The sequence below is a fragment of the Danio rerio genome, chromosome 3 (assembly GCF_049306965.1).
Source record: "Danio rerio strain Tuebingen ecotype United States chromosome 3, GRCz12tu, whole genome shotgun sequence".
In the NCBI taxonomy this organism is placed as follows: Eukaryota; Metazoa; Chordata; class Actinopteri; order Cypriniformes; family Danionidae; genus Danio; species Danio rerio.
The window spans coordinates 10,770,176-10,783,817 of NC_133178.1; the positions used below are offsets into that span (position 1 = coordinate 10,770,176).

Sequence of the window (13,642 nt, forward strand, 5' to 3'; positions counted from 1 at the left end):
CAAAATCTCTGTCTTTGTTTTGGTTCTTTTAAAACACCCAATGGTAATTAAACCATTTAAATTTCAGCACCCCGGGTTGCCTTGGAAAAAAACAGAGTATTTAATTTATTCAGTCATGAAGGCTCTTAAATTATGCGCCTGTGACCAAAATGTGACTCGAGATACCCCAAAATAAGATGCGGATTCAGAGCTCACCATGGGGTGGTTAATAATTAGCAAATAATACAATTCAAATATGTTAATTTGTTTTTGTTTTTTTAAATATGGAGCCAGATCAGTCTCAAAAATAATACCTTTACAAGTCCACAAAACAGTTGACATTTACAAAAAACTGTTTGTAAGTCTGAAACACAATTTGTAATTATACAAATCCAATTCGTAAATTCAAAAGACCATTTAAAAACACACAAATACGATTCGTAAAAAGACGGTTCAAAAATACACAAATCCAATTCGTAAATTCAAAAATAAACAAATACAATTTGTCAATTCAAAAACACAAATCCATTTCCTAAATTCAAAAAACAATAAAAAAATACACAAACCCAATTCCTAAATTCAAAACACGACTTTAAAAAATAAACATATCCAATTCATCAATTTAAAAGGCGATTCAAAAATAAACAAATCCAATTCATAAATTTCAAAATACACAAACCCAATTTGTCAATTTAAAACACGATTAAAAACACACACAAATCCAATTCGTCAATTCAAAAGACGATTAAAAAAATACACAAATCCAATTCATCAATTTAAAAGGTGATTCAAAAATACACAAATCCAATTTCTAAATTCAAAAATACACAAACCCAATTCGTCAATTTAAAACACGATTGAAAAACACAGAAAAGCCAATTCATCAATTTAAAAGACGATTCAAAACCACAAATCCAATTCCTAAATTCAAAGCACGACTTTAAAATACACAAATCCAATTCGTAAATTCAAAAATAAACAAATCCAATTCATCAATTTAAAAGGTGATTCAAAAATACACAAATCCAATTCCTAAATTCAAAAATACACAAACCCAATTCGTCAATTTAAAACACGATTGAAAAACACAGAAAAGCCAATTCGTCAATTTAAAAGACGATTCAAAACCACAAATCCAATTCCTAAATTCAAAGCACGACTTTAAAATACACAAATCCAATTGGTAAATTCAAAAATAAACAAATCCAATTCATCAATTTAAAAGGTGATTCAAAAATAAACAAATCCAATTCATCAATTTAAAAGGTGATTCAAAAATACACAAATCCAATTCCTAAATTCAAAAATACACAAACCCAATTCGTCAATTTAAAACACGATTGAAAAACACTGAAAAGCCAATTCCTCAATTTAAAAGACGATTCAAAACCACAAATCCAATTCGGAAATTCAAAACCCAATTTATAATATACACAAATACAATTAATTTGACAAAAATATTAGGGATTTTTACTTGTGAATTTACAAATTGTGTGTTGTATTGTGCGGTGCACATTTGAATTTTATTTTGAAAATGTAATAATTTTGAGACTGATCTGGCTCCATATTAAAACATTACTGTAATCTCAGTAATAATAATGATAAAAATGCACAATGATAAGTAAATATTACAAATATACATTTTTGTACAGCTGTTTTTTTTCCTCACTCATCAGTCGATCAGATTACTAAAAGTTAAATTGTTTAAAACAAAAAAAACGTTTTAACAAAACCATATTTATTTAAAATTATTATAATGAGGTTTGGGTCATTCTAACATGTATTAATTCTATATTGGTTGAAATGTTTGTGATTGTATGATCCAGTTTTCACATTCATTCATTTTCCTTCAGCTTAGTCCCTTATTTACCAGGGGTCACCACAGCGGAATGAACCGCCAATTATCCTGGCATATGTTTTACGCAGCAGATGCCCTTTCACTGCAACCCAGTACTGGGAAACAGTTACATGTTATTTGGGGGGGAAAAAAGCAGGTCTTCAAACTATCAGCTGGTAGTTTTGCTCAGTTTTCCCCCTTCACTGGCTTCAGTCTGTTACTGCAGCTATCTTCAGTTCATGCGCTGTACACTTCTGCTATTTTATTTGCTGTTTATAGGCTGACGCTGCAAACAGGGGCCGTGGTGGTCAGCCCACCCACAAGGCCAAGCAGTCCCAGGACAACCCTGACAGAGTGTCCTGATCCCAGATCAGCTGCAGAGATCAGCGGCAGTGTAAACAGACTGAGCAACTGATCATACATCAGAAGAGGCCTGCAGCTCTACAGGGAGACTTTATTACAGTCTGCTCTTACACTGCACAGACAACACACAACCTGACCTCTGATGACAACACACACACACACACACACACACACACACACACACACACACACACACACACACACACACACACACACACACACACACACACACACACACACACACACACACACACACACACACACACACACACACACACACACACACACACACACACACACACAAGCGCAGCCACAAATGTGCACAGACACAAACATAGACACATGCAAACACACAGACAAATTAAGACACACGCATACACAAACTCAGATACACACACTTGCATGTGCACACACAAACACTGACACATACAAACCCGGATATGTGTGCGTGTGGACAAAAACATACACAGATGCATACACACACACACACACACACACAAACGGAGAAACATGCATGCGCACACACACAAACATGCAAATACACACACAAACACTCACAAAGCAGACACACAGACAGATGCAAATACACAATGCAGAAGCGCACACACAGACACACACACGCCTGGACTCACAAAAAAGCAGATACACAAACACACAAATACGCACAAAAGCAGACACACACAGATGCACGCAGAGTCTCATACAAGCTCAGACACAGTCGCACAAATGCGTGCATGAGCACACAAACACAAACACACACACAAATAAATGCAAACACAAACGCACACACATAGACAAACACAGATACACACACATGTATGTGCACAAAAACAGTCACAGACATATGCAAACACACAATGCAGACACACAAACAAAGATACACACGCGCGCCTGCACAGACATACGCACAAAACCACTTGCACAGACACACAAACACTCGCGCAAACGCAGATACACACAAGCGCACATGTGAACATGCACAAAAGCAGACACACACACACACACACACACAAATGCAGACAAGCTCTGACACACAGAGTGACACAAATGCAGACACACACACACATATATGTGCACACACAAACACAGACATATGCAAACACACGATGCAGCTACACAAACACTTGCACAAACACAGATACGGGCACACATAGACATACACACAAAACTACTCGGACAAACGCAGTTACACACAAGCGCGCATGTGAACATGCACAAAAGCAGACACACACACAAATGCAGACATACTCACGTGCGCAAACCCAGACACGCACACAAATAAACTCACAAACCCAGATACACACTCAATTACAGATAGGTACAAAGACAGATGCACAAAGACACACAATCTTAGAGACACACTACCGCACACACACGAACAAACACAGACACACATGCAAGCATACCCAAACACACACAAATGCAGACTTAAAAAAATAAAATGCAGGCGCACAGACACACATGCACAAACACACACAAAAACAAACACACACACTGCACCCAATGTGCGCACACACGCATAAAATAAACGCAAACAAAGAGTGTGTAACAGCTGTTCCATCAGTGAATATAGTTTGAGCTGACTTGAGTTCTTCTCACATTCGCTTGAATGAGTTTCAAACACACACACACACCACACACACACACACACAAACACACACACAAACAGACACACACTCACACACTCACACACACACACGCGCACACGCATAAGCAAACATCCCACAATCCTCTGTGCTGCCATTAACAGCAAAGTGAAAACAGCGGCTGTGGCCATTACAGTATATCAAAATAATTACTGACCAATTCAATACCTTAAAAAGATCCTTTTCCAGCCGTTTGTTCAAATGTTAGAGACTCAACAACTAACAACGCTCATAACTTGTCAAAAAAAATACAACTAAATGTTACGTTGAGCAGTCAGGTGGAATGTAGCTTAGCACAATACACACCATCTCCTATAAACATTGACATGTGTGTGCGTGTGTGTGTGTGCGTGTGTGTGTCCAAAGGAGTTTATTGCAGTGATGTCACAGAACTTCCATTTGGAACCAGAGTTCCACAAAGAATTCTAAAAATGACTGCTTTTGTGTGTGTGTGTGATATCAGGACACAAATCTGTATAATGTCGTGGGTAGGACACAGGTATTACAAAAAGGAGGTGAAATATGAGGACATTAATGACGTCCTCATTTCTCAAAAAGCTTATAAATCACACAGGACGAGTTTAATCAGAGAGTTAAGCTGCACACAATCTCCTGTGATGGTTGGGTTTAGGAGTAGGGTGGGGTGAGGGCAATACAAAATACGGTGTGAACAGTATAAAATGAATGGAAACCTATGTAATGTACTCACTTTTCACAAAAAAAGTGTGCATGTGTGTGTGGGGGGGTTTCTGTTGTACTGCATAAAATACATTTTGCCTATGGAGAGTCCCTGTAAACCATTTATGTAAGTATGTATGCTCGTGTGTGTGAGGAAAATCTTCTCTCTTATGCCTAGTTCAGACTGCGTGATTTTAACCCCGATTTTGGCTCGCTGACAGGTTTTGAGAAATCGCTGACAAATGCCTGAAATCACAGGCAAATCGCTGCTCGTGCACGTGAGTGACAATCACAGTATGAACGATTAAAGACGCAATCTGAGAGAATCGCAGATGAGTCGCCGATGCCTGTGAGATATTTGGCGTGCTAAATATCTGGAGCTGTCGGCGATTCAAATCATGCCGTGTGAATTGAGTTTTGACTGAAAATAACATCAGCGATCGCCTACAGCCAATGAGAGAGCAGCTTTCACTTGTGTGTGCGTGTGTGTATAACTGCTGCAGGCCAGCTGGAGGCTGGGGGAGAAGTTAAAAGCGCTCTTTTTAGGTTTATTTGGACCCACGAAATGGAGGAAAAACTAGTGGAGGTTTGACAGGGCTCAGGAGCAACCGTGTCTGTTTGACGTTTCATACAGAAAGAAAGTAGTTTATTATCAACGTTGAGGAGAAATGGCTAATTCCCTTTAAACCCAGGTGAGCAAACATGTACATGTTCTACCCCATTAAAGGCTTCTTTCTCATTATGTAGTTAATAACAAAAGATATACCTCATGTTTTTGGCTGTGAGACGTAGTTTGGACGAAGTTGTTGGCGATTCTCCCTATAGTAAAGTCATGCAATGTGAATGTCCATGTCGCCGAACCATCTTGCAGTGTAAACAAAGCAGCGACGAAACGCTAGCCCAGATAGTCAAGCAGTGTGAAAACATCTGTGACACGACTAGTTTGAAAATCATGCAGTCTGAACTCAGCATTAGGGCTCATTCACACTGGACGCTTCTTTGCTTTTATAAAAGTGAGACGCTGCACTCAGGAATGGGTTTTAAAAAATGCAGGGACTACATTTAGTCATTTAGCAGACATTTTTATCCAAAGCGATGTACAAATGAGGACAAGGAAGCAATTTACACAACTTTAAGAGCAACAATGAATAAGTGCTGTAGGCAAGTTTCAGGTGTGTAAAGTGTAAGACGCAAAAACATTAGTAATTTCTTTTTTTTTTTTTTTTTTGTAGTACAGTTAGCGGTGGAGCCAGAGGCAATTGGAGGAAAAAGGAGACTAAAGAGTTTAGTTAAGTCGTTTCTTGAAGACAGCAAGTGACTCTGCCGTTCTGATGCAGTTAGGGAGTTCATTACACCGGACAGATTAAATGCAAGAGTGTGGCGAGGGGGCGTGGCCGAGAGCCGTGGGAACGGGGTGAGGCCACCGCGTGAGTGGATACACGTGCGGTGCGCACCTGCCTCTGATCCCACGGAAGGAGCTCTGGACCATAAAAGGAGGACCGATGGCAGAGGAAGCCGAGAGAGGACCGGGCCCGGGCATATTGTTTTACTTTTGCTTTCAGTTTGACGGCAGTCTCCGCGAGGAGCTGCCGTCCGTTTGTTTTGGTTTGGTTTAAATGGCAGTCTCCGTGAGGAGCTGCCGTCGTTATTATTAATAAATATTTTAAACCTGCGTCGGTTCTCCGCCTCCTTCTTCCCGGCGGCCAAAGGGCCGTAAACTTCATTACAGTGGTGCCGAAGCCCGGGAGAAGGAGGGACGCGTTGTCCAGATGCCCTCGCCGCTGAGAGAGGGGGCGAGTGTTCGGGAGTTAACCCGAGTGGGGGAGAAACCCGTTCGTCTGCCCAGAGTGCCGGGGCGGCCTGAGGCTGGCGAGGAAAGGATCTGCCTGCTGCCGTCTCCCAGCATGGGGAGGAGCAGGGGACGCGGGGCTCACCACCGGAAGGGAAAGAGCTGAAGGGAGCCATCCCACAGAACCCGGGGGAGTCGCCGCGATCCGCCATGATGCCAGAGCCTGCATCCATCCACCGAAGCGGGAGCGGAGCAGGAGACCAGAAATGCCGCCAGCCAGCCAGGAGAACCGCCGCCGGACGCCAGAAGACGGACGGGTGGATAGATTCCTCCACAGGGCTCCCAGCACGTCGTCGCATCTCTCAGCTGGTGGAGGACCGAGTGGCAGCGTGTCTGGAGAACCGAACCCCAATTTTTTTTTTTTTTTTTTCCTCTCTCCCCTTTCTCGGTCTACTCTGTCTTTCCTCCTTTTTTTTCCATCTCCTTTTCTCTCGGCCCGTCTCATACAGGTCTCGCGGGTGCTGTGGCGCCAAACCCCTCCCCCCCCCCCCCCCACCCCCCCCGGAGTATGCACAGCCACGGGGTGCCCCCGGCCTGTGATGGGAGATGGGGGTATGTGGCGAGGGGGCGTGGCCGAGAGCCGTGGGAACGGGGTGAGGCCACCGCGTGAGTGGATACACGTGCGGTGCGCACCTGCCTCTGATCCCACGGAAGGAGCTCTGGACCATAAAAGGAGGACCGATGGCAGAGGAAGCCGAGAGAGGACCGGGCCCGGGCATATTGTTTTACTTTTGCTTTCAGTTTGACGGCAGTCTCCGCGAGGAGCTGCCGTCCGTTTGTTTTGGTTTGGTTTAAATGGCAGTCTCCGTGAGGAGCTGCCGTCGTTATTATTAATAAATATTTTAAACCTGCGTCGGTTCTCCGCCTCCTTCTTCCCGGCGGCCAAAGGGCCGTAAACTTCATTACAAAGAGTTATGAACAAGATTTAACTGTAATAATGGACCCATTGAAAATAGAGAATTAATAGGTTATGATTAGCCCTTGAAGATATATCATATAACTCATGATATCAGGACAAAGCCACAATGAGCGCCGCCCCTTATTAATCCGGGGTCGCCACAGCGGAATGAACCGCCAACCTTTTGCAGTAAAATGACCCGTTTTACGCAGCGGATGCCCTTCCAGCTGCAACTATTACGGTCTGTGTCTTTTTCTTTGTGTTCTTCTTTTTTTATTAACCCTCCTTTGTTTTTCTTGGCTTTTGATATAAGTGCGCATGCGTTCCAGCTCTCCGTGGGTGGACGCACCTGTTTCCCATGTCGGGATTAAATGGAGAGGGGGTAAAGATGCCAACGAGGAGGCGAAAGGAAGACACAGCTTTAGTGGACCAGCCAGCATTTGATTTTTGTGGTCGTTTTCTTGTCCTTCTTTTTTTTTGTTTGTTTCTGGGGATTTATTATTTCATTCGTTTGTTATGGGGTAAGCATTTGTTATTGTTATTATTGGTTTTCTGGTAAAAATAAATTGATTTAAAAACGATTATAATGTTTACTAAGTTTCTCTTTTTATGTTGCTTTCTCTCCGTTTAAAACGAGTTATTCTTTTTGAGAGAGGTTGTAACAGCAACCCATTACTGGGAAACATCCATACACACTGATTCACACGCATACACAATGGACAATTTAGCTTACCCAATTCTCCAATAGCGCATGTCTTTGGACTTGTGGGGGAAACCAGAGCACCCGGAGAAAACCAACAAGAACACAGAAAAGCCAACTGACCCAGCCGAGGCTCGAACCATTGACCTTCTTGCTGTGAGGCGAACGTGCAACCCACTGCACCACTGTGCAGTCCCCTCTGCCATGATATAACAGTAAATAAAGTAGTTGTCATGCCAACTATCTACTCTAAATAGAAACTCACAACAGTTGCCCCGCCTCTGAGCTCTTCTGATTGGTCACTGCTTTTGGACCTGAGTGAAAGTTGAAGGTCTTTTAAACTTGACACGGAGTCTAAATAAATGTGACTTAACAGTCACACATATTCATTCATGTTAAAATTAATAAACAATGGAAAAGTACTGCGTTGGAGAGGAAAAACTCCTTCTGTGTGAACGCCAGTTAATATTTTTTTGCCATTAGAAGTTGGTTATACACCCAGACCGTCACCACACAGTTGTGTTTAAACCCCTTATGAAAGTCATTTCTGCATAACAGACCCCCTTTAAATCAGCACCTGCAGTACAGCTTTGATGGCGTTTTTACTCCTGAACGTGTGGCTGCTGAACAAAGGCTGTGCTTCATGTGGCAGACGTGTCATAAAACATGCGAGTCGGAATTGAACACACATGCTGGCGGTGTTGTTTGCTTTAATAAGGTGGATCAGGGCAGATTGGAGGGTTTATTGTGGTAAATTACAGCTCTGGACTCGCGAGGCCACAACCTCAGAGTTCACTCTCTGATCCAGTGTCGTATTTCTTCTCACAGTTTTCACTGAACTCTCTGATATTTTTAGCTGTCGTGACGAGGTGTTGTTATTCCCAGCCATTTTAGAAGAGAATATAGCTTACACTGGAACAAATGCTGGGCTCCACACAATCGATTTGTGTTGGGACAACATGAAGGAACTAAGTTAACTTAGTAGTTTTTACAACTTGAAGTGAATTGAACATAAAACAATGAAGTGATCTAAAAAAAAACCCACAAGAATTGTGTTGATTCAGCTCATTTTAAATAAGTAGTTAGAACAAACAGCAAACATTTGAGTGCAGAATTATATAAAGGATTGAACCATATATTAAAAAATACTTGGCAACATTTTATTAAACCAGTGTGCACAGGTTATTCTTGAAACACGTCTCTTATTTAGTATTTTCAAGGTATTATTTTAATGATTGTAGTCCGCTTTATGTATTACTGTATTTAGCTGCAGATAAAGAGAGGACAATACAAAGCATATGCAAGATCTGTAAGTCTCATTCTGTCTGAGGGATTATGTATGTCCTGTAAAGTTAATAATTTAAAAAAAGCTTCTTTTTTTAAGTAAAAGTAAAGTTTACTCATTCCTCAAAGGACAAATCATTTTGTAAATTAATAATAATAATTTGTATTATTATTATTATTATTATTATTATTATTATTATTAATAATAACAATCATCATCATCATCATCATCATCATCATCATCATCATCATCATAATATTAATATCATTTTTATTATATACATTATTATTATTATTTTATTGTTATTATTATTATTATTATTATTATTATTATTATTATTATTATTATTATTATTTAATTTAGTCATTCCTGAAAGGAAAATATTTTGTAAATTATTAATCATTATTTATATTATGAACATCATCATGTAATTTATTCAAAGGAAAAATATTTTATAATTTATTAATCATTATAATAATTATGAAGATCATCATTATTTAATTTAATCAAAAGACAAATATTTTAGTAAATGATATTATTTATTTTATTATATATTTATTTATTTATTTTTTTTTTTACTAATTTTAAAACTATTTTAAGAAATAACACTTGACCTTATAAATTTCATTTAATGACATATTAAAAAAGATTTAAATTTCACTTAATCATGTATGCAAATAAGATTTCTTTTAACATTAAATTTGATAGTTTTAATTGTTTTCAAAGTTTTACTTTTAGGTGTTTTTTTGTAATTTGAAAACCAATAACTGTTAATAGAGAATAATTAAATATAAACAAAGACTAAAAAAAAACACTGAGTTTAATCAATAAGAAGTGGATGATGATCTACGAAAAAGCTCATCTGTGTACTAACATCATTCTCTGGTCATGAGAGACAGAGAGCTTGATGGGAAACACACACACACAAACACACTCTGGCGACCTCTACAGGTGAGAATGTGCTGCTGCCAAATCCACAAAATCCTACAGCACACTGCAGGTTAATATCAATATTTTATTTTCTAAAATTGATATTTTACAAATTTTACAAACATAACAAAGATACAAAAAATTGAAGAACTAATTATTATTCATTCAAATATTTCCCAAGTGCTCTTTAAAGGAGAGAATACTTTTTCAACAGATGATTTCTGAACATAATAGTTAAATAACATTTCTAATAACTGATTTATTTTATCTTTGCCATGATGACAGTAAATATTATTTAACTAGATCCTAGTATTCAGCTTAAAGCAAGACTTAAAGGCTTAACTAGGCTAATTAGGTTAACTAAGCAGGTTAGGGTAATTAGGCAAATTATTGGAAAACAGTGGTTTGTTCTGTAGACAAATAAATAAACAATATTAATAATACAGAACTTAAAAATGATTTTAAAAAAATAATAAATTCCAGACAAACTAAAATAAATACTTTCTCTAGCAGGAAAAACACGATAGGCAATACTGGTGGCATTGGTGAGAAATATCCTTGCACTGTTAAACAGCACTGGAGAATTACTTGGAAAAACAATTCAAATGTCACAAAACAGATCTTTTTTTTTTCTTAAGCTGTATGTATGTATATTCATTTTAATAAATAAAATAGTAACATATGACATGTAACAATTAAATTACATTAATTACGGGATTATCAGCAGCCCAACGCAAACTTTTGTATAGACCCTTTCAATGTGATGTCATTGTAATGTAATGTAATGTGTATTTATATAGCGCATTTATTATGTATGGCCATAAACCCAAAGCCCTTCACAATAATGAGGGGGGTCCCTCTGCACCACCAGTGTGCAGCATCCACTTGGATGATGTGACGGCTGCCACAGGACAACACACCACAAACCAGCTATTAGTGGAGTGAAGAGACAGTTATACAACCAATTCGGTGGATGGGGATGACTGGGAAGCCATGATCGTAACGGCCTATAGAGGGATTTGGCCAGGACACTTGCTCTTTCATGAGAAGTGCCATGGGATTTTTAATGACCACAGAGAGTCAGGACCTCGGTTTAACATCTCATCCGAAAGACGGCGCCCACTGACAGTATAGTGTCCCCTTCACTTTTACTGGGGCATTAGGACTCTTGCAGACCACAGGTTGAGCGCCCCCTGCTGGCCTCACTAACACCACTTCCAACACCAACCTAGTTTTCCCATGTGGTCTCCTTTCTAGGTACTGACCAGGCTCAGCCCTGCTTAGCTTCAGTGAGTAACCGGCCTTGGGCTGCAGGGTGATATGGTAGTGGCATTGGCCCATGAACATTTCCTGCTTGTCATCACTATTACTATATAACTATTTCATAACTTTAACAAGAGGCGATTCAATCATAACTTGATGTTATAGCAGCTATCGTAACATTATTTATCAATATGTGGAACTTTTCAAACTCTTAGAAGCTACGAAAATTTAAAATATAAAACAGGAAATACGTCAGGATCAGTTATTGTTTACATCCATCAAAATGATCTATAAGACTGAAGGGCTTTAATCTGCAAAAACAACCATCCTGAAGCTACAGTAGCCTCCTTTATCCCACTTATTACACAGCTACCTGCTACTTTTCATCCATACACACTCATACACTACGGCCAATTTAGTTCATTCAATTCACCTATAGCGCATGTGTTTGGACTGTGGGGGAAACCGGAGCACCTGGAGGAAACCCACGCCAACACGTGGAGAACATGCAAACTCCACACAGAAACACCAATGGCCCAGCTACAGTGCTAACCTCTGAGCCACCGTGATGCCCTAGTTCCTAAAATTGTATCATTTAAATGTTTCTTTATTTTATTTTATCCAGTCTGTGTCTCAATACAGTGATCGTTCATAAAATTGTATTGATTTATTTATTTATTTAATAATTTTATGTGTCCAGCTGTCTATGAGCCGTCAGAATGGACATTGTGTCTCAGTTTTTACCTTGCAGGATGAAGCCAGCAGAGAACCGTCTTCCTTCCAGGACAAACCCTGCAGCTGATCAGCATGAGGCTCCAGCACTGCACACACACCCATAAATACAAACAGGTCAACACACATACACACAAACCACACAACTACAACAACAACGCAGACTCACAGGACAACAGTGAGAAGCGTGACAGTGCAGGGAGTTTCAGCTCAACACACATATACAAACACAGACACACACGTCTGTTAGAGGTGTGTGGAGACGCAGACTAATGTGAAATGTGAAAAGATCATGTGATGCACCAGATCTCAGAGATCTGAGAATGTAAACATGAAGAATTTGAAATAAAGTTAAATAATAAAAGCTGCTTATTTAAAAACGGCCCACAACCGACAGAGCGAAAAATAAACAGAAGTAGAATATTGGGAAGAACCAACTGATGTGAATAAACATTAAATATAAATCTGAAATAGTGCAAAAATACTAAAAACTAAAGCCACATTTAAATTCAAATAACAAATACTTAACATAAACAAAAAATAAACATAATAAAACGAGGTTTAAAACTACATTAAAGTTGGCACCAGTGATGTAGTGGTTAATGCGTTGACACATGCACTCCAGTGCTCACGGTGACCCAAGTTTGATTTCGCCTCGCGGTCCTATGCCGATCCTTCCCCTCTCTTTGCTCCCCATGCTTTCTTGTCATTTCTCTCTACTTTCAGGTCCAATAAAGGTGAAAAAAAAAACTAAATATAATAAAAAAATAAAAAATAAAAATAAATAAAAAGGTATAAAATATATCAATGATTTAAAATGATCGAAACCAAATTTAACTTCAATGATTTAAATGAAAAAAAATGTATATTAATAAATGAAATATAAAAAACGAGTCCGGAAAATTGCAAAAGCTAAAACAAAACTAAATTAATTAGAAATTATTTTAAGCAAAACTAAAATTAAAATGAAAACTGATCATCTAAAAAAGCTATTGTTTATTAATATTAATATGTATTGTTTAATTTATAACTATTTGATTTACTTATTCTAATTAAATGGAAATGCAATACATTTTAGGGTTATCAACTAAACCTTTATGTGAAATACCTGAAATAAAAATAAAATAAAAATCTACTGAATTTGCTTTTATAAAATATTGAGGTTTAAGAAACCGAATCTTAAATAACAAATACAGATGTAAATGTTACATAGTATTTATATACAACATTTACCGTTGGCTTTTTATTTAAAAACCCCTACTAAACATTAAAATGAAGGTAAATTCTTATTTGCCAGATATTAAGGCATGGAATAAACCAAAAGAAAATGGAGGCAAAAAATGATAAACTAAATACAAGCGATGTTGCTGCAGCTGATCAGGATCTATATCATATAGACAGAAGTTGATGTATTAATACTGCTAAGTTAATTGTTGAAATTGATAAGGATTGTTTTATATAGTGCAGGGATGGGATGTGTAA

The 13,642-nt window shown here is 38.6% G+C and overlaps 1 protein-coding gene across 11 annotated transcripts in view; it reads right to left on the bottom strand.

Annotated features, from left to right (window-relative positions):
- The window catches only part of coro7 (coronin 7), a 303,620-nt gene that overhangs the window by 257,366 nt on the left and 32,612 nt on the right, over window positions 1-13,642 (bottom strand). For all 11 annotated transcript variants that reach the window (XR_012400383.1, XR_012400386.1, XR_012400382.1 and 8 more), the window contains 1 exon segment: window positions 12,173-12,249. Coding sequence is in view for 4 of the 11 variants with exons in the window: in XM_073943073.1 (XP_073799174.1) it covers window positions 12,173-12,249 (77 nt within the window). In the remaining 7 variants the exon portion in view is untranslated.